This window comes from Mustela putorius, unplaced genomic scaffold (genome assembly GCF_011764305.1).
Source record: "Mustela putorius furo isolate JIRA1106 unplaced genomic scaffold, ASM1176430v1.1 tig00003972_pilon_pilon_pilon, whole genome shotgun sequence".
In the NCBI taxonomy this organism is placed as follows: domain Eukaryota; kingdom Metazoa; phylum Chordata; class Mammalia; order Carnivora; family Mustelidae; genus Mustela; species Mustela putorius.
The window spans coordinates 5,983,741-6,008,425 of NW_025422115.1; the positions used below are offsets into that span (position 1 = coordinate 5,983,741).

The 24,685-nt window shown below is 46.8% G+C and overlaps 1 protein-coding gene across 4 annotated transcripts in view; it reads right to left on the bottom strand.

The window, feature by feature from the left end:
* ADAMTS17 (ADAM metallopeptidase with thrombospondin type 1 motif 17) overlaps positions 1–24,685 on the bottom strand; it is a 327,264-nt gene that overhangs the window by 294,077 nt on the left and 8,502 nt on the right. For all 4 annotated transcript variants that reach the window (XM_013060100.2, XM_045070851.1, XM_045070852.1 and 1 more), the window contains exon 3: positions 21,606–21,771. In XM_013060100.2, coding sequence (XP_012915554.2) covers positions 21,606–21,771 — 166 coding nt within the window. The remainder of the gene's footprint in view (positions 1–21,605; positions 21,772–24,685) is intronic.

Below are 24,685 nucleotides of genomic sequence, written 5' to 3' on the forward strand. Positions count from 1 at the left end.
GACACTATTTTATGAAAAATACAGAAGTAACCAGTACATCCTGAGACTGAGGTACATCTCCTGCCAGAAACTTCTCCCCTCTGTGTAACGATGCCCTTCAGATTTCCTCAAAATGGTCAGCTCATGTGCTTAATTTAAAAGTTGGTTCCCTTTGCAAAAATCTTGCTTTTTTTTTTTAAGATTATTTATTTATTTATTTGACAGAGAGAGATGACAAGCAGGCAGAGAGGCAGGCAGAGAGAGGGGAGGAAGCAGGCTCCCTGCTGAGCAGAGAGCCCGATGCGGGGCTCGATCCCAGGACCCTGGGATCATGACCCGAACCGAAGGCAGCGGCTTAACCCACTGAGCCACCCAGGTGCCCCAACAAAAATCTTGCTTTTTTTTTTTTTTTTAAATATTTTATTTATTTATTTGACAGAGAACACAAATAGGCAGAGAGGCAGGCAGAGAGAGAGAGAGAGAAGCAGGCTCTGCACTGAGCAGAGAGCCCGATGCGGGGCTCGATCCCAGGGTCCTGGGATCATGACCTGGGCCGAAGGCAGAGGCCTTAACCCGCTGAGCCACCCAGGCGCCCCAAAATCTTGCTTTTTTAAAACAACTTTTCAGTGACGTCTACTACCGAAAACACTACACCCTGGAGGAGAACAATCTCTGCTTCTTGCCCCCTTGTGCCCAGACAAGTCACACCCACACACATACACACCACAAAATGTTTCATGGTAGAACCTTGTCAAAAAGTGATTATGCAACATTGTATTTTATCTGGCAGCCAGAAGTGATGTTCAGCTGTCTGGACCACAGGCTATGAGAGGCCGCTTGTCATAGTCAACTGGAAGGGAGAGAAACCGAGAAGAGGACGGTAGTGAATTTCAGAACCTCCAAAGACATAGCAAGTGGCCCAATGCCATTGGTCAAAGTCTCAGGCCTCTTGAAGAGAGAAGAGAGTGCCCTGTAGCTCACACTGGTAGTAATTAGTTCAGAATTATATTCTTACTGCAATTTGAACACTTTCTTTCTTGCTTTTTTTTTTTTCTATTGCTAAATGCTTTCCCTTTTTAGGTAGTTACTGATGTATTAGAACTCCAAGTAACTGTTCTTTAACACAGCTGAAACTGGAACACCTTCCAGAAGTCTGTATTGTCAGCGTTGGAATCATGGGGGGGGGGGAGTCATGGGAAACAAAAACAGAATCCCGGCTTCGCTCTCCAGTATTGCTCTGGCTTCCCCTCCCAGCTTGTTCTCCTCACCAGATGATCCCGTGATCCTGTGTGGGATCCCCTTGGGAGCTGGACCAGGCAGCAGGGAGATCTGCCCCCGGGGACGCAGGAACAAGTCTCATTTACCTGGACACACACCTCAGGTACTGAGCGAGCTGGTCAGACGAGGCAAGGAAGCTACTGGATTCAGAGGCATCAGTCCCTGCTCTTGATTCCTCCCAAGCCACCGTGTCCCCAAATCTAGCAACCATCTGGCCCCTGCTGCTGACAGGGTGTTTTGCTGGGGTACCTGATTTTTTTTTTTTTTTAAACAACATAGGTGTCCCAAAGGAAACGATGCTTTTGATCACTGGATGCCCATTTTGTACCACAGCTGGAAGCTCTGCGCCAACAGAACCTCTGTCCTGATATTGCTGCCCCACGGCCCTCCACCAGGGATCTCACCAGGGATCAGCCCGGGATGGAGCCTCCGAGACAGAGAAGGTCTGAGGCAGAGGCCTGTGCTCAAGGTCACGCAGTACGTACGCATTCTGAGCCAGGCCTTGAATTCAGGCCTCCTTGACCCCAGGCTCTGCACTGACTACCCCGGCTGCCACGGAGCCCTTGCCATATTCCCAGACCAATTCCCAGATGACAATCCCAGGCCCTCCAAGGTCCCAGGCACACCCTTGGTGTACAGAGAGACAGGTAACTGGGACGGTTCCCCTTCTCTGGCATCATCTTCTTGGCATATCCCTTTCAGTCCTACAGTGATCAAGGCCCAGCTCAAGCACCACCCACGCCCCCCCTCAGTGAGCCCTCCCAACCCCCCCTTCTCATCCTCTCAGTGCCCCTGCCCAGCCCACCTGAATTGGTACCTAGATTCTGGGTGGCTTAGCCCATTTCTCTGAGCTCTTTCTCCATGTTGCCCGCCACCCACCATGGTATCCCAGGAGGGTCTGGTCTTCACGGCATGATGTGAACATAGAGGAAGAGGACATGTGCATGGGACATCCTCAGAGGGGCTCGCAAATGGACTTCCTAAATGCTTCATGGGGTATGTACCCCATAAAACTGGAAAAGAAGGACTGTAGTATATTCCTCACAGTCTACAGACAATCAAGTGAAAAATCTCCACCTACATACAGGCCGGACGGAGACCTGAAGACACTACCACGGCCAGGGCTGGGGAAGGGCAACAGGGTGGAGAAACAGGCGTATCTGAGGCAGATAACCTGCTGGCAAGGGACAGCCTCTCCCTTGAGGGCCTGAAACACAGATGCTCACATCCCTGGAAAGGCCAAGACATCACTCGCCGCTGGAAAATGCATATTTATACTGAAGGAGACAGTTTTTCAAACTCAGAGACAAGCCAACAAGGCCCCTGACAGAAATTAATTGAGGGCCTCAGCCTCAGTGCTGTTCTGCATACTCGACACCAACAGAATGATTAAGTGCCTCACAGAAAGGGGACTAACGGTCCAAATATGACTCAGACGGTACCCTCTGGGATGGAGCAGGCATGAAACAAATGCTCGGCTCTCCCCACTATCGACTGTCAGCTCCACACAAGGAAAAGGCACTGTGTCAAGGTCAGGAGGTTGGAGACAGTCAAGGGAAATCAAAACTCACCCGAAAGCAAAGTCAGAAAAGTAGCAGCCGGCCTTGGCGGTGATGGCTAACAGTTTATTTTCTAAATGCTGACATAAAGAAAGCTCATTCCCTTTGCGAGGACCCAGAAAGCCAAGGATGGGCTCTCTAGGGGGCCCAGAGTAGTGGGGCCTATAAGCTGTGTCTCTAAATCACGGTTGTCTCCTTGGAGAGAAGAAAAGCCTCTTTTCCCTCACCCAAGCCCTGAGCAACCCCTGGGCCGGGGGTCTGGCATCAGTACCCATGGCAGATGTGGGTGGGGTCTCTCTGTGTCCCCTGCTGGGGGCTCTGGCCCTTTGCAGCCCCAGCTGTGTCCACACCACACCACCGCTGACCACCGGTGACGCCTGCTATTTTCTGCTCAACTGGGCGGGAACACTCCCGGCTTTACTGGGCTTTTCCCCAGTGGTTCACTGTCCAGCTCTGTCCAAACACAGTGACAGGGAGTTTGATCTATGACTTGCTAATGGACTGAGAAAGGCACAGCTCCTTCAGCCTGGAGGCACTTTGTGCAACTGCACACCCGTTCCAGCGAGCAAATTCCCTGTCTGTTCGTGCACAAGAAATTGCCCGTTGCTTTGAAAGAAAGCTGTGCAAAATGAACCCACTGCATTTGTGGCTGGAAATCGCCCAAGAAAACTGGGCAGCAGATGTCCTGATGAGACTCTTTTTTTTTTTTTTTTTTTGCTGGGCTTTTCCATGAGAAATTAGTGTACTGAAAAGGCTAGACCTTTCTGTGGAGTGGTGTTGGGCCGGGGGGAGGGGGGAGTAGCGGGGGGAGGGGAATGCAACCCTAGAGTCATTTCTTAAATGGACCCAACAGTCACTCCAAACCCAGCGTCTGTTCCCCTTCCCTTTCTCTGTGTCGGACTTCCTGGCCCGAGTCTGGCTGCTGGGAGGGAAGCCGGCCGGCCGGCTGGGTGGGTGTGCTCCTTCACTCAGTCACACTCTCTCTCCCACTCTCTCCCTTGGAGGGAACATGAACGTTGCTGATTCAAAAATCAGACACTTCTGCGGGAATGGTCAGGGCCCGGATCTTCACCCCCACCGGCCCTGGAACACCAAGTCAGCACCTCCACAGGCAGGCCGGGCCGGCCGCCTGGGCCGCGCCTTCTGGGGGCCACAGTCCATCGTCCAGCCTCGGGGTTGGCCCGGCTGCCAGGAGCTTCCTTGAGCCACCTGGACAGCCCCAGCCTGCGTGCACTTTAAATAATAAACTATGCATTCTTGATCTGTCTGCAGCTCGAGGTAGATTTTCCTGTTGAAGCTGGAGGCCTTTTCTGCTTTGAGTTACTGAAGTGGGGCGGGCGCGGGTTGCGTAAGAGGCACAGGAGACAACTGGGGAAAGACAACACCACTCCTCTTCCGAGTCCTCTGGGCGGGGGAGCCGCGTGTGGGAAAGTGGATTCAGACACACATGCACACACAAAATAATATTCTGGTCTCCTTTTCTTTTTTTACTCAATGATGGAATTTCAGATTTTCTTCCTCAATCGAGAAATGAGAATATGGAAGAAGAGGACTGATGTGCTTGCCCTATGGTAGCTTCTCAGGGACTATGCTTAGAAGACGTCTGGCCGTGGCAAATGAAGAACTGTTAAATAAAAACTTGCAATGCTCAGACTTACAGGAGAAACGTGTTTCATAGAAACATTGGAAATATATTTATGAACGTGGTAGGCTGAAGAATGCCGGCCCCACCACCAAAGATGTCCACCGCCTTGTCTCCAGATTATGGGACTGTGTTAGTTTAACATGGTTAAGAGGGGCTTTGCAGAGGGGATTAAGTTAAGGATTCTGAGATGGGGAGATTATCTGGGATGATCTGAGTGGGCCTGATGTAACCACCCCTATTATTATATAAGGGAGACAAAGAGATTTGACTACAGAAGGGAATCATTGAAGGGATGTGGCATAAGAAAGAATCAACTGCCTGTTGCTGGCTTTGAAGACGAAGAACGGGGCTGGGAGCCAAGGAATACAGGCAGCTTCCAGAAGCTGGAAGAGGCAAGGAAATGGATTCTCCCCCGGAGCCTCCAGAAGGAAAGAAGGTCGGCTAACATCCTGTCGTTAGGCCAGTGAAACGGATCTCAGGCTTCCGACTTCCAGAACTGGAAGATAATATATTTTTGTTGTTTTAAGCCACTAAATTAGTGGTAATTTGTTACAGCGGCAATAGGAAAGTAATACGAGACTTTCTTCCAGCCGGAGGGCCTTAGACACAACTAAGATGACAAACCGCTGATTGAGGCAAGTGTGATATTCAGAATGCAGACAAAACACCTCTGGCTTCTAGAAAACTAAGTGAGGCAATCAGGGTGGCTTTCCAGGAATAAGTAACATCTAAATTGGGCCTCTGAAAATAAGATGGGCTTTGAGAGCAGTAAAAAGATCGATATGAAAGGGTCATTTCACACAGTTCCCTAAGCCAGAGGACAGCTTCAATATACCAAAGGCTCTGTGAGCTAAGAATTCACAATCTAGTTGGAGCCACATTAAATAAATAATTACTTAATATATCAAGTAAGGGGAACCTCAATGCACTTAAATTTGAAAACCTAGATGAAATTTTCTAGGGAAATGCAATTGACCAAAATTGACCCCATTAGCAATACAAAACTTAAACCAATTATTTTAGGGAAGAAACTGGGAAAGTTAGAAAGGAACTACAGTCACAGAAAAGCAAAGGGCAGAGCTGGCTCCCTGCGGGACTCCACCAAACGTTCAGAGAGCAGACGGTCTCAGTGATTCATAAATCATTCCAGAGTCTGAAAACAAAGGAAAGCTTCCACACTCTTTTATTTATTTATTTATTTATTTATTTATTTATTTATAAAGATTTTACCTATTTATTTGACAGAAAGAGAGACACACCAAGAGAGGGAACACAAGCAGGGGGAGCAGCAGAAAGAGGGAGAAGCAAGCTTCCTGCCAAGCAGGGAGCCTGATGTGGGACTCCATTCCAGGACCCTGGGATCATGCATGACCTGAGCAGAAGGCAGATGCTTAACGACTGAGCCACCGAGGCTCCCCTTCCACGCTCTTTTATTTATTTTTTTTTTTTAAGATTTTATTTATTTATTTGACAGAGAGAGATCACAAGTAGGCAGAGAGGCAGGCAGAGAGAGAGAGAGGAGGAAGCAGGCTCCCTGCCAAGCAGAGAGCCCGATGCGGGACTCGATCCCGGGACGTGAGATCATGACCTGAGCCGAAGGCAGCGGCTTAACCCACTGAGCCACCCAGGTGCCTTCCACGCTCTTTTAAAAGCTAATATATCTTTGATATCTAAGCTGAGGACTAGCATATAACCCGCACATGCACACACATGTGTGAATTATGAAGCAGTATCGCATATGAATATGGATGCAAAAAGCCTAAACAAAGCATTAGCAAAGAGCAGTATCACATTAAGGAAAAAATATACTATGACCAAGTGAGACTTATACCAGGAATTCAAGGTTCGTCTACTATTAGGACACCATTTACATCATATACCACCTTACTATATCTAAGGAGAACAATCATATAGACACTTGTCTCCCCAGTGCAGCAAAAACCTTTAGCAACTCAAGTATCCATGTTGGATTTTAAAAGAATTACACTTGTGGTGGCCATATCTGAGACGATTTATGCATCAAAAGATATAAGGAAGTGAAGGGGGGGAATCAGAGGGGGAGACAAATCATGAGAGTCGGTGGACTCTGGGAAACAGAGAGTTTTAGAGGGGAGGGAGGTGGAGATGGGTGAGTCTGGTAGTGGGTATTAAGGAGGGCATGTATTGCACAGAGAACTGGGTGTGGTGCATAAACAATGAATCTTGGAACACTACATCAAAACCTAATGATGTACTGTATGGTGACTAACATAAAACCATAAAAATTTTCAAAAAAGAGATAAGTAAATAAATGAGTATCCACAGAGTCCACACAGACACACATAAATAAATGGGGGAGAAGAGGAAGCTCTCCTTGCAGGAGAACGTGGATCAAAAATGTGGAAGAAATAATGGAGTCAGAACAGCACCATTTTGAAGCCCCCACATGAATAGAGTCTGTGGAGAATCAAAATGCTAAAACTAGTGAGTGAAAGTCAGATGAAGAACAGGATATTTATGTAGCCTCAAAAATAACCCACAAATTTTTGCTAATTGCAAAAGGAAAGATCGTAACTCTCTATCAGATTCAACTAGAAACTCAACCTGAATCAAGTAATAAAAGTGGACACCCAATAATGGGACAAACCAGCAGCATGTGCCTCCTGAGAAGCCGCACTGGGAAGAACACAACATTGCTTCTGTGTTATTCCTGCCGAAAATACATAGCCTCTGTCCCATCGTGACAAAAGAGCAGACCAAACCAAATTTAGAGACCTCCTACAAAAGAAAACTAGACTTCACTTGTTTTTTTGAAGAAAGGTGAAGGTCAGGAAAGATACACACTAAGCAACTGACCCAGACTGGAGGAGACTATGAACACAATAATGAAATGTATCGTGGGATTCCAGATTGGATTCTGGAGCAAGAAAAGAAAGCTATAGAAGACATCGTTGGGACTACAAACAAACTTCAATAAAATCGTATATTAGATAATGATATTATGTCAACATTGCATATCCCAAGTTTGCTAAACATACAATGTTAAGAGTCCTCAAAAAACATAAATATAAGTATATGGGGCACCTGGGTGGCTCAGTTAGTTAAGCATCTGCCTTCGGGTCAGATCATGATCCCGGGGTCCTGGGATCGAGTCTCCAGGCGGGCTCCCTGCTTGGCAGAAAGTCTGCTTGTCCCTCTCCCTGCTCTCGCTTTTTCGCTCTCTCTTGCTCTCTAATAAATAAATAAAATCTTCTTTTTCTAAGAAGGGAGTATTTATAGATAAAAAGTCTGCAAATTAATCTCAGGTGATTCAGGGAAAAAGTGTGTCTGTGTAGGGGGAGGGCACTGGGGGGGGTGCAAGAAGGAGTGGGGAGAGAGGGAGAGAGAGAAAGAGAAAGCACACGACCCCGCAAGGAGAGGAAAGTGTGAACCATCGGAGAGCGTGGGTAATGGGTATACCAGTGCTTTCTGCAACAATGAACACAAGAAGCTAACAAAAATATGGTGGAGTTCAAGTCAAGAGGACAGGGATATGAGAACAAATAGTTCCCTTTGAGTCTGATGACAGGGATCAAGTGGGTCAGAACACTGGGTATCAGCCTGGTGGAAGTGGGCATCATCAGACAGGGATTTGGCTCAGAAACACCCACTCACAGGGAGCAGATGGTGACAGTAGCTGGCCACTGGACATGTGTAGCTGAATCACCGAAAGACGTAGGGCTCGAGACACAGTTTGGGAGGAGAGTGGTGGGGACCATTTCAGGGTGGAACCATAAGGACCCCAAGGCCACAAGAGAAAGGGCAGGCAGTGGTCAGCACAAGGGCCCCCTTGGAAAGCGGTGGCATCTGGAGTCCAGGAGACAGCACAAGGGCGAGCAGTCCTTGATGGCAATGCTCCCATGACACTGGGAAGATACAGCTGAGGAAATGAACCAGGCTTGGGTTCTGAGGGGGACACATCAGTCCCCAAGCCTAGCTGGTCCCAGAGGTAAAAGGAAGGCAGAGAACAGCAAAAGAAGGCTTGGAAGGAAGGCCCGGAGGCCCGCAGGTGAGCAGGCAGCGCAGGAAACATGACTTCCACCTGGGCACCAGGTCCCACCCGCAGGACCCAAGAGCCCCTAGCAAAACCCCTGGCCCATGTTTGGACACCCCCGCTTCACATCGCAAAGTCAGCATCCGTTGGGTGTCTGGCCCTTCATTCCCATTCTTTCCTCCCTCCACCCTGCCCGGCAAGCACCGCCGGGAAAGAGAAAAGTCCTTCCAACAAGAACTCCCCTTGGTTAGCATGGGAGAAAGGGCTGAGGTCAGGACTGACCCTAGAGCCCATCCAGAATGACTCTGGGCATCACTCTGTTCCACTCCAGGGTCAGCAGTCACCTGCTGGAATGTCGCCTCCATGAGGGCCAGGACCAGATCGCGTCTCTTGTTTACCCCTGGATGCACAGGGCCTGACACGTAGTTGGCATCAAACAGACCCGGACCGAGCCAATAAACTACTGCCTTGGGTAACAGGGCCTGCGCCAAGTTTTAACACAGAGACCGGAACATAAAATGGACTCAAGCCAACTTATGGAAAACTCACAGTCACTGAAAGCTTAAAAGCATAGAGAATGGGATTAATATTTCTACAGAGATTCATCCAAACACTGTACCCAGGCCTCGTTTATCCTTTTTTTTTTTTTTCTCCTGATTGTCCATCAATCAGCCTAGAATCAGAGCCTCCAGAGGGAACCCCAAGAGCACTGGTGATTTCCCCAGGTAAGAGGGACTTCCCTTCCAGCCTCCAGGGGGCCCATGTGTGCAGTGCTCCGTCCACTTCTTTGGAGATCTTGGGGCTAGTTTTGCTGAATGACCCAGTTTTTTAAAAGAAGGAAGGATGGAAGAGGGAGGAAAATGCCACAGGTCAACTGATTGTTCATCCAAGAGAAATTTTTTTAACTGAATATATAGGAATTTTTCGATGGTAACAAGCTTTCTTGAATTCCTCACATTTTTAAATGTTTTGGGGCCTCTCCCACTATGTGTGGCCTCCCAGCCAGGACACCTGTAGGACCCTCTTTTTGGTATCCTCCCTTCAGTACCCTGTCACCCCAATTTCTGCTCCCCCTATGATGGTCAGCTCGGCCAACAGGGCCCGTCCTCAAGCATATGACCCTGGCCTTTCCTTTTCGGCAGGCTCCTACACCTAAAAAGCCTGGTTGGCTTATACAGGAGCAGCTGGAAATTTGGGAGACAACAAGCATGGATAACACTTCAGCTCCCCAGCATTCACATCCTGGAGACCACTCTAGAAGCTTCCATGCACTTTTCAGAGTGGCTATTGTAGGAACCAAGCTCCTGCTGCCCACAGCAATAACCTTGGCCTACTCGCCTTCCACTGGACTCTCCACTGGATTCCACTAAACTGTGCCCTTCCCTGTCTCCTGCTTCCTGGGACTCTTCCCTCTCTCAAACCAACTACCTGCACTCAGGTCCTCATCCGAGGCCTGGATTTTAGAGAGCCCCCTCGATGGACCTTTCCCATAAAGGGTTGACACCTTGTGTTTTAATAGTACTTTCTACTTAATGAAAACCCACCAGCAATAGCTCATTTAATTTTCAGCAACCTGCTGAAATGAAAATTTTGAGAAAAGTACTACCTCTCTTCCACAGATAAGGAAACATGGAAGTAAGAAAAAGCAGCAGACGCCGAGCATCTCTGCAAGCTGGGGAGGAGCGAGAGACCCCGCCCACAGCTGCCAGGCCCTGTCCCTGGCCGTATCCACTCCCAGGCCATGTGGGCGGGCAGTGTCCATTTCACAGAGTGTAACAGGCTCCAAAGCCACGGAGTTATACAGCCTCAGGGAATAATAATGGCAATAATTACAATATTAGTAGAAGGAAGATGATGGCTTTATAGAGCGATTTTACTGGGTTTTAATTTTATTCTTTCCAAAAAGCAATTACCAAGCATCCTCCTCCCACCCGAACACCCCAAATGAAAATCCCAATGATTTCTTCAGTCATTTGTCTTAAAAAGAAATTTAAAAATGAGATCAAAGGGACTTGGATGAACACATGGTTCATATAAAGCAAATGGCAGGATCGGAGATTCCCCCCGAGCTGGGGAGAATGAAGTCGGAACGCCACAATGAATGCCGAAACCATTATTCCTAAACACTCAGGAGGCCAAAGGGGCCCTGTGGGTTTTTCTAGAAGACTCTGAAGTCCGAGAAACACTTATCTGGTGGTCTCAAAATGCCCCCTGCAAGTACGAGGCAGCCAGGAGATGTGCATGTGGAGCCCCAGCCCCAAAGGAGTGGGGAGATCTGTCTGCTCCCACCTACCCCTGGTCTTCCAAGGTGGATCCTCAGCTAACACTGGCGCCAGAACGCTCCACAGTGGGGGGCGTGTGCACATCAGGAATGCCGCAGGGCACCCAAGAAATGTTGCCAGGTCCTTACGGGAGCCCCCCCGCCGGCCCAAGGGCATAAACCCAACCTCCACAGAATGTGAGAATCATCGGGTATGTTCTCTGAACAACAATGGCAAAGGAGATAACGCGTGTACTGGAGGTCAGTCAAAGACACAGTGAGTGACTTCGGTGTGCTGATTTACTGGGTATAAATGTGGTTTTTTTTGTTTTTTTTTTTTTTTCCTAAAGCTACTGTCCTAAGGTAGCCTTTGTGTTCTTTTGCCGTGGCTGTTTTGTTGGGTAGAAGCCGGACACAGCCGCCATTCCCAGTTGTAGTTTTGTTTTTTGTTTTTTTAAGATATTTATTTATTTATAAGATTTTTATTTATTTATTTATTTATTTGCATGAGAGACAGTGTGTGCCAAAGCACAGAGGGAGAGGGAGAAGCAAACACCCCCTCCCCTGCTGCCCCAAGCAGAGAGCCCAACGTGGGGCTCAATCCCAGGACACTGAGATCATGACCTGAGCTGAAGGCAGAGTCTTAACCCCCTGAGCCACCCAGGTGCCCCCAGTTGTAGTTTCTGAAGCTTGACCTCCATGAAAGAAGGATGTTAGGGGAAGGAGGCCCTTGACATGAGGTACAGTGGTTGAAGAAGCAAGAGCAGAGGCGGCGGCTTCCCCAGCCAGAGGAGAGCCGGCTTGGGTTCTCTGAGCAGCAGGGAGGCATCCCACGCTGCAGCCCCCAGGTGGAGGGCCCCAGGCACCATGGCCCCTCTGCAAGGCCCCTGTCATCAAAGACGGCACAGAAAGGTTGAGAAATTTCATACATGGAACAGTTAATGAGTGACCTGAGGCCTCAGTGACCTGGCAGACATGTGACCCAACCATTGGCTTAAAGGGCGAGGGGCCAGGGTCAGACTGCCACTGTGAGATAAGAGATGTGGCCAGGAACCCTGGGGGCAAGGCAGTGCAGGGGCAGGGCACCTGTACACACAGGCACAGGGAAGTTCAGGGAAGTTCCTCTCTATTCACAGCTCTGAATGCCAGGGGAATGGAGGGCAGAGTCTCGGGGGGTAAGTTGCTTCAGCTTGTGCTACACACAAACACATGTCAGCCTCATGGTACAGCTTTCCCGAGGAAAAATTGTTAAAGTAGAAATCACATTTGGGCTTGTGAAAGAGTCCTGGGGCACCCAACAGAAGCACATGTGAAATTACTTCATAGAGATTTTCCCATTAATCCAGCATACAGAGCACACCCCCCTCCCCAAGAGAATGGGGGAGAGACACAGCAGTCTACACCGAGCTCAGAGTACAAATCACAATCCACATAAGAAAATGGTCCAGGGCACCTGAGTGGCTCAGTGGGTTAAGCCTCTGCCTTCGGCTCAGGTCATGATCTCAGGGTCCTGGGATCGGGTCCCGCGTCGGGCCCTCTGCTCACTGGGGAGCCTGCTTCCCTCTCTCTCTCTGCCTGCCTCTCTGCCTACTTGCAATCTCCCTCTCTCTGTCATATAAATAAAAAATTAAAACCTTTAAAAAAAATAAAAAGAAAGCAAATGGTCCAATGTGAGAGTGGGTCTACAGGACAAACAGCAAGAGCTGTACCCCCAAGAAACTTAGAAGGCAGACTAATTTGAAGAAGACTTCAAATAAATTAGGGTAAAATAACCAAAGTCCTCAAGGAGGGATAAAGTCATAATGAAAGAAGAGGACACTATGAAAAAGACAGGTAGAACTAGAAAAGAATCAAACATAACTTCCAGAAGTCTAGAGTCTCATCACTAAAACTGAAAACTTAATGATGAGATTAAATGGAGATTAGACCCCATTGAGGAGAAATCTGGTGAAGTGGGAGACCAGTAAGAAGAAATGGTTCCTAATACAGAATAGAAAGAGACCTAATATGTTAAAAAAAAAAAAAAAAAAGTTAATGAAACACTGAGGAAAGAACAGGAAGGTCCATACTGACGGATTCGGAGCTCCAGGAAGGGAAAGAGCTGACCATGGGAAAGAGGCACTTCCCACTGGCCTGAGGCTGGGTCTGTCTCAGAACTCACAGAAGTCATGAATTCTCACATCCAAAAAAAAAAAAAATCACAGTGGATCCCACATGGGATAAATATGGCAAAATTCTGCCACAGACACCCTATAGAACACAAAGATAACATTGTTCAACCTGCGGAGAAAAAAAGATTTATATAGAGTCTAAAATCGAAAGGATAGAAGACGTTTTGTAGCAAAAACAAAAGTCAGAAGAGGGTAGAATAACGTCTTGAACGTGTTGAGAAAAGACAAGACTTCACCTAGAATTCTATAGTCTAAAAAACCATCACTAGAAGTACCGGTGAAATAAAGGCAGTTTCGGGAAAAGCAAAGATAATAAGGGAACCACTCACAAACCTTGTTTGAAAAGGTTAAAAAAATGAAGAACCAAACAAAAAGCAGGAAGAGACTCATAAATACAGAGAACGGATGGTTGCTGGAGGGGGAGGGGCAAAATGAATGAAGGAGAGTGGGAGACACAGGTCTCCAGTTGTGGAAAGAGTAAGTCACAGGAATAAAGAGCATAGTATAAGGAGTGTGGTCAATGAGATTATAACAGGGACGTAACAGGTGGTGAACAGTTATGCTTATGGTGGACACAGCACAATGTACCGACTTGCCAAATCTCTAAGCTCTACACCTGAAACTAATATAACATAGTGTGTCAATGGTACTCAAAACAGCTGAAATTTTAAAAATTTTTTGAAGAAAGGTTCTTTCAGAAGGATGTTACACACAAAAACGCGGGTTGCAAGAAACAATACTGAGCAGATTAGTTGGCAAATAAATAAATAAAACTAAATAACTAACTGTAAAGAGACGTAAAGATGAAAAACAAATAAATAAAACAAAAAATACATAATGATAATGACTAAGTAGGAGGAGGAACAAAAGCAAAAGAGAATGATTAAAAATAACAGGTAAAGTGAAAGTGAAGGCATTCGAAGGCCCTTCATCGTGAAGCATTGATACCTGGAGCTTTACAGACTTCCCTAAGACAAATATATTGTTTTTATCTTTTAAGGTAACAACCAGAATGTAAGATTATAAACTTTCACACCAATGGAAGAAAGAAGGGGCATTTGAGACTATCTGGTGAAGCCAAAAGAAAGGAAGAGAAACAACAAAAAGAAACAGAAGCAAAGAAAAAGCATGAGTATCGTCAACCAAAAACAAAACACAAGATGGTGGAAATAAATGTAATGATATCAGAAACAGCACAAATGTAAAAATACTAACATCGCCGGGACTCCTGGGTGGCTCAGTTGGTCAAGGCTATTCCTTTGCCTCAGGTCATGATCTCAGTGTCCTGGGATTGAGCCCCACGTCGGGTTCCCTGCTGAGCCAGGAGTCTGCTTGTCTCCCACTCTCTCTCTCTCAAATAAATAAATAAAATCTTGAAAAAAAAAAAAACCACAACAAAACACTAATATCACCAATGAAAAGACAGATATTCTCAAATTGGACATTTTAAAAAATTTGGATACATAATACTTTTAAGAAAATTATATAAAACATCATGATAGAGAAAGACTGAAAATAAAACTTAAGGAAAAGGAAACATCAGGCAAACATTGACCAAAATAAAAACTCAGGCAAGGGGTACCTGGGTGGCTCAATGGGTTAGGCCTCTGCCTTCGGCTCAGGTCATGATCTCAGGGTCCTGAGATTGAGTCCCAATCGGGCTCTCTGCTCGGCAGGAAACCTGTTTCCCCCCCTCTCTCTGTCTGCCTCTCTGCCTACTTGTGATCTCTCTCTTAAAAAAAACCAAAAAAACAAAAAATAAACCTCAGGCAATATCAGGTACACATAGCTAGGAAGCCAGAAGTTTTACTAGGGATTAAAAAAATGGTCCATTACATGATAGTAAAAGTAATAATTCCCCAGGAATATGGCTCCTACACCTGAATACAGCAAACAATACCGTCTCATAACATGAAGTGAAAATTGATAGAACTGAAAGGTGAAATTGGTCAAACCACAACAGTTATGAGATTTTTAACATACCTCGAGTTAAAACAAATAAACCAAGCAAGTCAAAAATAAGAGTGATTTTGACATCACAAGTTTGAGCTTTAGGACATTGTTCACAACAATTAAAGAATATACATTCTTTTAATGTATGCATAAAGCATTTATTAATACAAAAAAAATGCCTAAACTCTAAACCACAATGCAAACCTCAGCCATTTCCGAAAAATCAGTATTATATGGAATGCAATATGGCCAATGAGCTTCTACTGGACCTAACCGTCCTGTAGAGAGCAACCACAAATCTGAACAAAATACAAAAATGCAGTGAACTGAAGACTGGAAGGTGAGCCAAGACAGGAAGACGCTGAGAGTGGAGAAGGGGTGGTTGGCGATCAAGGCTAGGAAGAGAATAGCACAGGGGGCTGAAGGCAGGCCTCGTCACACTCTTCAGGGGTAGCTTATACTCTAACAGAAGATCCATAAAACAGAGCCCAGGCGACATAGTGATGAGGCAGGACCTGAGGACATGCTGGAAAGGCATTCCCCTAACTAAATTATAGTACATTGTTGTAATCATTTTATTTTATTATTGTTGCCGTTAACCCCTTTCTATGCCTAATATATAAAATAAACTTTATCATACATACATACATATAAGAAAAAACACAGTAGATACGGGGTTTGTTACTACCCATGGTTTCAGACATCCAGTGAGCATCACAAATGTATCTCTCAGGATGGTGGTTTTTCTAGGGAGTAAGTTAGAGGGATGATATGGGATGGGGTCGACACTTGGTCATGTCCATAAATGCTTGTCTCTCAAAAAAGAAAAAAGTTCAGAAGCAAATATAGTGTATCTTAACATTTGGTTAAGTCTGAATGCTGGGCTTATGGACTTCTGGTTTTCCTTTTGTGCGTGTGGATCATTTTCGTTGTTGCCTTTTTTTTTTTTTTTTTGCCTGTTTCAAATATCTCAGAACTAAAAATAACGTAAATCCACCACATTTGTTGAATTCTACACCAAATCATAAGCTCCCCAGAGGCAGGGACTATGCTGTGTCAAGCTCACCCCAGTGTTCCCAGTCTCTGGGGGGGTCAACAAATACTTACTGGCCAAATAAATGAAAAGCGAGAGAAAAATGTAAGCATATGACCTTTCAGGGCAACTTCTGGTCTAGATAACACTAAGATTCCATGATTTCATTTTAGGTTTGTTCAAAAGTCAAGAATGGTGGATTCAAGAAGGACAATGAGAGCTTTCAGCTCCTAGTTCAATGCCCTGTAGGGTTTCTCTTTCTCTCCCACTGAATACAGAATGAAGGCATTTAAGTGGTCCCCTGAGGATGAAGAATGGGGGTACAAATAATAATTACAAGCACGGCAGCTGCCACTATAGCTAAAATTTGCTAGTGGCTAAGGGATAACTTGTACAGTATCACCTGTAACACTCACAAACACAAAAAGATGATGACATTACTGAGCTGCAGATGATTAAACTAAGGGTCGGAGTGGCTCAGTCCTTTCCACTTTGTCTGAGGCTATGCAGCAATTTCAGTATTTATCAAGAAAAATATGTGAACAGATGACCAGCCAGCTATGACCTCCATTCTTATAGAAAGGGTCCCTTTGTACAGCCTATTTCTAATTTCTCCAAATTTGTTTTTACCAAATATTTTACCAGATATTTGTGAGTGTTCTCAAGAACATACCCCCCCCGCCAATTCCACCATGGGGCTGGAAGGATCACATCATCCCTCGTGTGTTCCACAGCAATAACACTGAGAAGTGCACAGAAGGAAGACCGTGTGAGGACACAGGGAGAAGGTGGCCATCTACAAACCAAGGAAAGAGACTTTGGGAGAAACCAACCCTACAGACATCTTGATCTTGGACTTCTGGCCTTCAGAATTTTAAGGAAATGAATGCCTACTGTTTAAGCCACCCAGGTTATGGTACTTTGTTCTGGAAGCCCTAACAAATTACAACAGAGACACATGGGTATTAAGGGACTCTTCTGGGGTCACACCCAAGGAAGACCGAGTCAAGCTTCTAGCACTGTTCTTCTTCCTTTCTGCTGGAGTAATACTTGAAATATTGGTGGTCTGCTCTTCGTGTTAATATTTTTATCTGTCAATATTAAGAGATTAAGATGGAGAAACTCAAAGTAGCATGTTTAATTCCATTTATTTTGGGTTCTTCTACTAGCTGAGATGAAGAACAACATAGGAGACCATCACCACCACTGAAACAACAACAAAAAACACTGAATAAACTATGAAATCATTTCTTTTTAATCCACTGGAGACCTGAGGTCTCGATGAATTTGGGAGTAAGAACTAAATCTCCGCGGTCCTGAGGGATTGAGCCCCTCCTAAGTGAGCAAAGACCAGCAGCCACATGCATTCCCTGTGGCACAGGCAGGATGAGGAGCTGAAACAGCGGCAAACAGAGGATCTTGTGTTAGTCCGAGGAAACCAGCCAAGTCCTTATCAACTGTGTGAGCTGAGAGGATGGATTAGATCTGGAGCAGGGGTGCCCTGAATCTTCTCTACCAGACTTTTTCCAAGTATGGTGGCCTGCAGGATGCCGGGACAAGAACAGAGAGCAGAATGGCACCTCCACAGTGATGTGGGGACTGAGATCTAGGCTCTTCCAGTCCTGCCTCAAGACATGGGACACCAGTGGAGACCCAAAAGCAGGTAAAGTTCCAATCCAGATCAACCCGCCTCAACTCCCCATTAAAGAAGAGAGTTCGTCTCCTGAGCCCTGCTGCCTCGTTGTCACTACAAGACAAGCTGGCTGAGGATAGGCTCTCAGAGAAAGAGAAACAATTGCTGAGAAGCCCAGGCCGGCCAGGCCTACCTGAGGTCGAGCCTCCTGCTCTGCTCCTTGGTTCCATGAGCCCAGGGCACTGATGTGCTGGGTGGTGACGCTGGTCTGATGTCTGTCATTTCCAACCAAAAGAATCTTAATGGACATAAAACACGAGTCCCAACCAATGACTTATTCCGGACCATATGTACAATTGTTAGGCAAACGACTGCATAAATTGGCAATACACAGTTTCTAAAGAGCTACAGCACCTTCTAAATCCTCATTACAATTCACTTTATAACACTACAAATGAGGCAAACAATACTACAAAATAACTACAGCGGTTTTCTGAAACAATCGTAAATGATGTCTACATAAAGCAGACATCAATGTTGTTGCAGGATGGTGTATCTGTGTTTTAACAAACACACCGAAACACAATAGGTTTCCTAACCTGACAGGGCCTTGTAGGAAGTGTTAATGTTCTGCCATCTACCTCGACCATCCCATGTTAAGCGTCCCATGATGGAGGACACAGAGATTGAAATTGTTACTAAAGCCTATGAAAATCGGGGAGATTCTAAACTGAATCCAACCAGAGAAATTAAAATGAACATAGAAGACAAAAAGAAAGCTTTGAAAACTGAGAAATGGGGGCGCCTGGGTGGCTCAGTGGTTGAGCCGCTGCCTTCGGCTCAGGTCATGATCTCGGGGTCCTGGGATCGAGTCCCGCATCGGGCTCTCTGCTCAGCAGGGAGCCTGCTTCCTCCTCTCTCTCTCTCTCTGCCTGCCTCTCTGCCTACTTGTGATTTCTCTCTGTCAAATAAATAAAATCTTAAAAAAAAAAAAAAAAAAAAAAAAAAAAAAAAAAAAAAAAAAAAAAAAAGAAAACTGAGAAATGTTTCAAAATAATCCAAAGTACCATTTTTGCTGCTGAGAATAACCCCCAAAACCTTCAAAAATCCATGCTGTGACCCAAAAAGAAAAAAGAAGAAAAGAAAGAAAGGAAGGAAGGCTCGCAGACTCCACATTTTTCATGCCAAGTTCCAATCTGGAGTGACACTTTATGAATCATTTTATAAGGTCCTAAAAATAAGAAGCTATAAAGGTAATAGGATCAGCCTATCCTCTCCCTGGGAGCCCCAAAGCCTGCTAGAAATGCAATCTCAGTACTACCTATGAGAAGGCAGTGGGTCCTTCCAGGTGGCCTTGTCCCTGGGCTAGTCCCTTTGTCCACCTAGAGAACAGGGTGGCTGACCACATTTCAGCTCCCAGGTAAATGGAGCGCCTCATGAAGAAGGAAGAATTGTCAGACTCTTCCCCACCTGCAAGGCCAGCTGGTTACTCGTAGGCCAGGTGCAAGGTTGGGGTAACACAAGATCCAAGGCAAAGCACAAGGACACCTAGAACAGCCATGTTCAACCCTAAAGAATATGTTCCCATAGGAAATCCTGGATGATTCATCTCATTCCTGTTTCCAGGAAGCCAAAAATGTATCTTGCTGGTTTCCCAGCGAATTGATTTTCTCAACTTCTCAATGGAATTTCTAGATTCCCAGGAAGTCAACCCACCCTTGAGAGGGCCTGACTGCTTTATTGACTAAACCTATTAGAAGGCCCATGATCTTTCTCAACACAGGAATAAAATTAATGGAGTATGTCACCCAAAGCAAGAAGAACTAGAAGGAAATAGATACCCTTCTCCGGCATCTGTGCTCCTACCTGGGACACAGTCTGCGCTGGCCTTACATCACTCTAGCACCGCAGAGCACAATGACATGAGAAGTGGAGGCAGCGAAGGGGAGAGGACTTTTTAAGCAAATTCAGAGATTTCTTGCACAACTGCTCTTATTTTAACGTCGTTTCTATCACATCCTCCCCACCCAGGATGTCTTCATTTAATTTCCTCCATTATAGGCTCAACACTCCATCAAAAGTGCGCCTTGATCACAGTCTCAGGGACAAAAAATGCAAACCCGAGCGCAATTTATCACATTGTCAGCAATCCCGGGGGTCGTGCATGCACCTAAAGAGGATGGCGGGGAGTAATGAGACAAATATTCTATGGTATCATCCACAAGCACCCTAGGTTTCCGATCCAGACCAGCAGTCAATGAGCGCCAGCTTGAATTGAGGTAAAAGTGAGAATAATACGTACTTGCCCTTGGACTTCATTGTGGGCCCCTGCCGGGTGGTTCTCACCTGAAAAACCCACTTCTGATGGCCCACCAGTGCTGTTACTCAGGTTTAATACCCCTTAGTGTGGCGGTTCTCAACACCAGCTGAACCCTAGGAACAGCTGGTGAGCTTTTAAATCACCAGATGCCCAGACCGTGCTCCAGACCAGTGACAACAGCTCTCCAGGAGCAGGACCCACGCGGGAGTAGTTGTTAAGCCTCTCCAGCCCTGAGACCCACTGCCTTGGTCTCATCCCCCTGCCTCTGAAACGACATATTCAGATTACGCAGTAAATGCACACAGATGTAGAATGACCAACAGTCATTCGAAGGCAGATTTAAAAACAAAACAAAACAAACAAACAAAAAACTCTTCTACCAAGATTTTCAGGGGCCTGATGTTTAAAAGAACACCCCAACTTCAGGCCCAGACATACAACCGACCAACTACCCCAAGCCCGTGCTTCGGAGTCAAGAGCATGTTTTAGTTACTGGTCATTTCCTGCTGAGGTCCACCTTCCCCTACTTTTGTAAGGCGATAGGAAGGAGCAGAGCCCAAACTCTCATGTACGGTGGCATTCTCCATCCCTCGGAGCTCTGCCGGGGTTTCATAGATGGCCTGGATTCAGCAAAATCACCCCCACTATCTCCCTGCTGATGCAGACCAGCTAAAGAGGGCCACTCCCTGGATGAGGTCGGGTCTACAGGCAACAACTGAGCTGGGCTGCAAGGCTTGCTCGTACATCTGAAAGCTGTCCTAAAGGAGGGTCCGAGCACGGATGTATTTCTGAGGTCACTGGAATACCAAACAGAGACACTAGTTTTTTTGTTTTTTTTTTTTAAATCCAGAGAGTAAGTCTTTAAACTACAAAAGCACAACTTCCAAAGCTCAGCCATGGGCTCTGCTCCCTCAGGCTGGGGAGGAAATGCCACCCGTGAACAGCCATCTTTATCAGGGGACACTCACAAGAAGACTGCTGGTGACATAGCCATGACCATTTCTGTGAGGTGTCCTTAAACACCTGACCTTGAGTCCACAGGTCACTCGAATAGAGAGAGGCACAGAATATAAGAACCCTGGGTTCTCACCCCAAGAGACTTAGTAGAATCACCTCTAAAAACAAGGACACCCCAGTCACACCCCAGACCAACACTGGGGGACACACCAGTGCCAGGCATCACATAAAGCAGTGGTTTCCACACCTGAGCACCCATCAGAAGCACCTGTGAAGCGACTGATTCCTGGACCGCCCCCCCACCCTGCCAGGTTCTGATTCAGGAAGTCCCGCTGGGCTGAGAACGTGCAGATGACAGGGTCCCAGACCTTGACTCTGATGCTGCGGAGAATCACGGCTCCCGAGGCCCTCCAGGGTGCAGCCAGGTCTGAGGAACACTCCCCAACACTGAAGAGCCAGCTCTGGCCTGGGAGGGAGGCAATTCTCCTAGCTCTGCCCCCCAGAATTTGGTAAGAAGTACGCCACTGTATTGTGGGGGACCTCAACTCTTTCCTGATCTATACAGCTGGGGCACTGAATCAAGGAGATCCTGGGAGCCTTTCCTTTCCAAAGGGCTCCTATACAGGAAACGCCAACACTAATCCAGACAGAGAGGGGGAAGGCAGTGGCCTAAGGGGAGATAAACAAAACAGCTTCAAAATACAGGGGAATGTAGGTGGTTGCTCACAGGACTCGAGTGTGTCTGGGGATGTGCAGTGGTGCCGAACGGCATGTGTGGTCAAGCATGCTGTTTCCCGTGACTCACCTGTTAGAACCTGGCAGAGCTGCCCAGGACCCTGGGCCTCGGTGGAGGGGCTGGGTGCCGAGGACCATTTGCGCTTGACCAGATGCTCCCTCACGCTGAGCGGGCCCTGGGAGTTGTTGAGGGGCTGGATGAGCACCTGCTCCTGCCCAAGCTGGATGAGGCCAACCTGCCCAGAAAGAGGAAGACGGGACATGAATCACCCTCGTTCACGCACAGCCACAACCCCGACAACCCGAGGGCAGCCAGGCCGCCTGGCTATGGCCTGGGCCTCACGTCTGGGCTTTTGCTTTACAGGGTGCTCTGATTCACTGAACCCAAGAAGGAGCCTCTGTGGGCCTTGAAACATCCAACCCCATGGCTGTGTTGGGGAGAGGGGCACGGCGTGGGGTCGGGGGTGCTGAGATAACATCCGGCAGCACTGACTTCCCAGGTTCACTTTCAGAAAAACATATTATTAGTAATAGAAAAAAACTGTCTTTTAAAAATTATTTTTAAAATCAGCCTCCAAAAGTCTACTTGATGATGCCAAAGCTGTTGGGGATGAATGACAAGGACATCCTTAATGAGGGGGAGGAAATGCCTCTTATTCCTGGAGATATTGAGAATGAAAGACAATGGAGCCAGTCCTGTATCAATATCAATGTATCAATATATCAATAGCTTTGTGGCAGGGGATTTGTACATTCTTTCAGAACTTGTGGTGTTTAAGAGAAATCGACAGAGTCTATCCATTGATGGGATTTGTGAACCTAATTTAACGTTCATCACGGGCTTAGATTTGTGATTTTAAAATCTTAGTAAGTTTAGAAGTGGTATTAGAATGTGTCAGAGAACTTAAGACCTCCCACGTTTGTAGGACTAACTTACTGGGTTTGTAGCACTAACTTACTGGGTTTGTAGCGATCACTGAAATACTTGCAAAGGGCTTCTCAGCCAAACAGAGAACTTGGGGAAAAAAAACTATGTTACATTTTTAAATAGTTTTAAAGGTTCCCAGGTTGTTAATCACCAAATTTACAAGAGGCGCCCAATATTATCTAAAGCTTCCTTGAAAAGGATTGCAAAAAACCTTCGAGATAAAGAGGATTAAGAGTATAGTTATCTAGAGGAGCCTGGGAAAATGTATGGAATTTTTGAATCATATTGTATGCCTGAAACTAATATAACACTGTTAATTATACTTCAATAAAGAGTTTAAAACACTTGCTAGATTAGAAATAGGACACAACTTGTAAATGCAAGGAAAAATTCAAGAACTAAGATTTTTAATTTGCTCCTTTAATAGAGTGAATCTTATCTAAAATACATTTATATGGTGCAGAGAACTCTTCCCAGCTCTTAGAACCAATGGTGACACATGAAACCGATCTGTGCTCCTTCCCTGGGATGCCTGCTACTAGCTTCCCTTCTGTGGTGTCAACAGAGCAAGGTAAACCTCCATCAAGGAACCCCACTGGGCCCCGGGCTAGAGGACCTGAGTTTGCACGCTGGGCTGCGCGGCCCACGGCGCCTCCTCCAGGTGGATGCCCAGGACCATCCTAGCTAAACAGAGTCCGCAGCTCACAGGTTGGTTTTGGCTGAAATGAGCATCATCTCTCCTCTCCCCATCCTGAGCCTCTTTTCTAAAGTCCACATCACATGGAAGCAGTGCTTCTCAAAGTCCACTGCATGTGAAAACCACCTGGGCGTCTTGGGTAGGCCCCGAGAACGTGCATTTCTAACTAGCCCCCATGTGACCCAAACCTCTGCTCTCCAGCAGAGCAAGGCCTCTGGTCTTAGGACAGAGCTGGCTCAAGCCAAATGGCAGATCTCCTCGGCAGTCGGAGAGGATGTCTGGACACCAAACCTCTCCGAAAGTAAACCAGATCAACTCATGAGATCGCCTCCAAAACACAGGAGAAGTCCCCAAAACACAGGGTGAGAACTTACTTCCAGCTCCTAGCAGATTTCAAGGTTTCCATTTCATTAGAACTTCTGCCAAGAACAACTCCGAGATTTTACTGCCCAAATAAAACTGTCTTGAAGTGGCATTGCATGACCCGCGGGAAAGCACAGCTTTCTTCCCTCTCCTTTGAAGTGAGGACGTAAATTTGCTCACGAAGATACTTTGGGGAGATGGAATGAGTGGAAGCAGAAGGTGGCCGGGTGACAGGGGGGCGGGGCACGCAGAGCCCCGCCGGGGCTGCACCTAAAGAAATCCTCAGTACAGAACACACATCTCACTGCGGTGAACACTTCCATGGGTCACAGTAAAGTTGGTAAGTGGGGCAGAGCACGTGGGATGAGCCCCACATGGAAGGCACTCCATGCTCCCTAGAGGATACACTCAACTTGAACTCTGCCTCAGATGCTCTGGCTTTGGCAGGTCACGAGCCCCCTTGGGTCTAGCCCTTTCAAAGCCAGGTACCCGTTCGGTCTAGTGCTCGCCTTCATAAGCAATGGTGTAAAAGGCCAGGGAATGGGTAACTCTCATGCATTGTGACACAGGGGCGTGGCACACAGGTGCACACACCCAAACCACCAGCAGAAGTAGCCCCTTCGCTGTAGCAGGTCTTGTTTGCAGGGACCCGCATGCTGGTTTCCAGCCCTTTGGGGAGGACAGTGGTAACAATGGTAAGATGATTACGTGGACTGACAGTCTGACTCTACCTGGCAGCTCTTAGCTTCCTGGGACCCGGCTTGCAAGCGGGCATGGCCAGGACTAGCACCCAGGAGCAAAGGGGCCCGGCACAGCCCTCACCCTGCAGAGCCAGAGCAAGGAAGGACTTAGCCTCTCCCTCCCTCCCCCAGTCTCAGGCTGTCCCAAGACTCCCTGACATGTCTCTTCATGCTCATCCTGTCATCACATTACCAAGGATAAAATGTGCTGCTGAAAAGTGCCACTTGTGCCCCCTACACACACACACACACACACACACACACACACCATCTAGCCCCAGGGCAAACACTCGCCCACCCTCCTTATCCTTCCCTCTTCCTCCTCCCTGCCCGCTGCATTATGGGGCATCTGCCACCACCTGATCGTTTGTTCCTTTGAGACAGGATCACAATTAGCTCTCTTTTTTCCAGTATCTGCCACA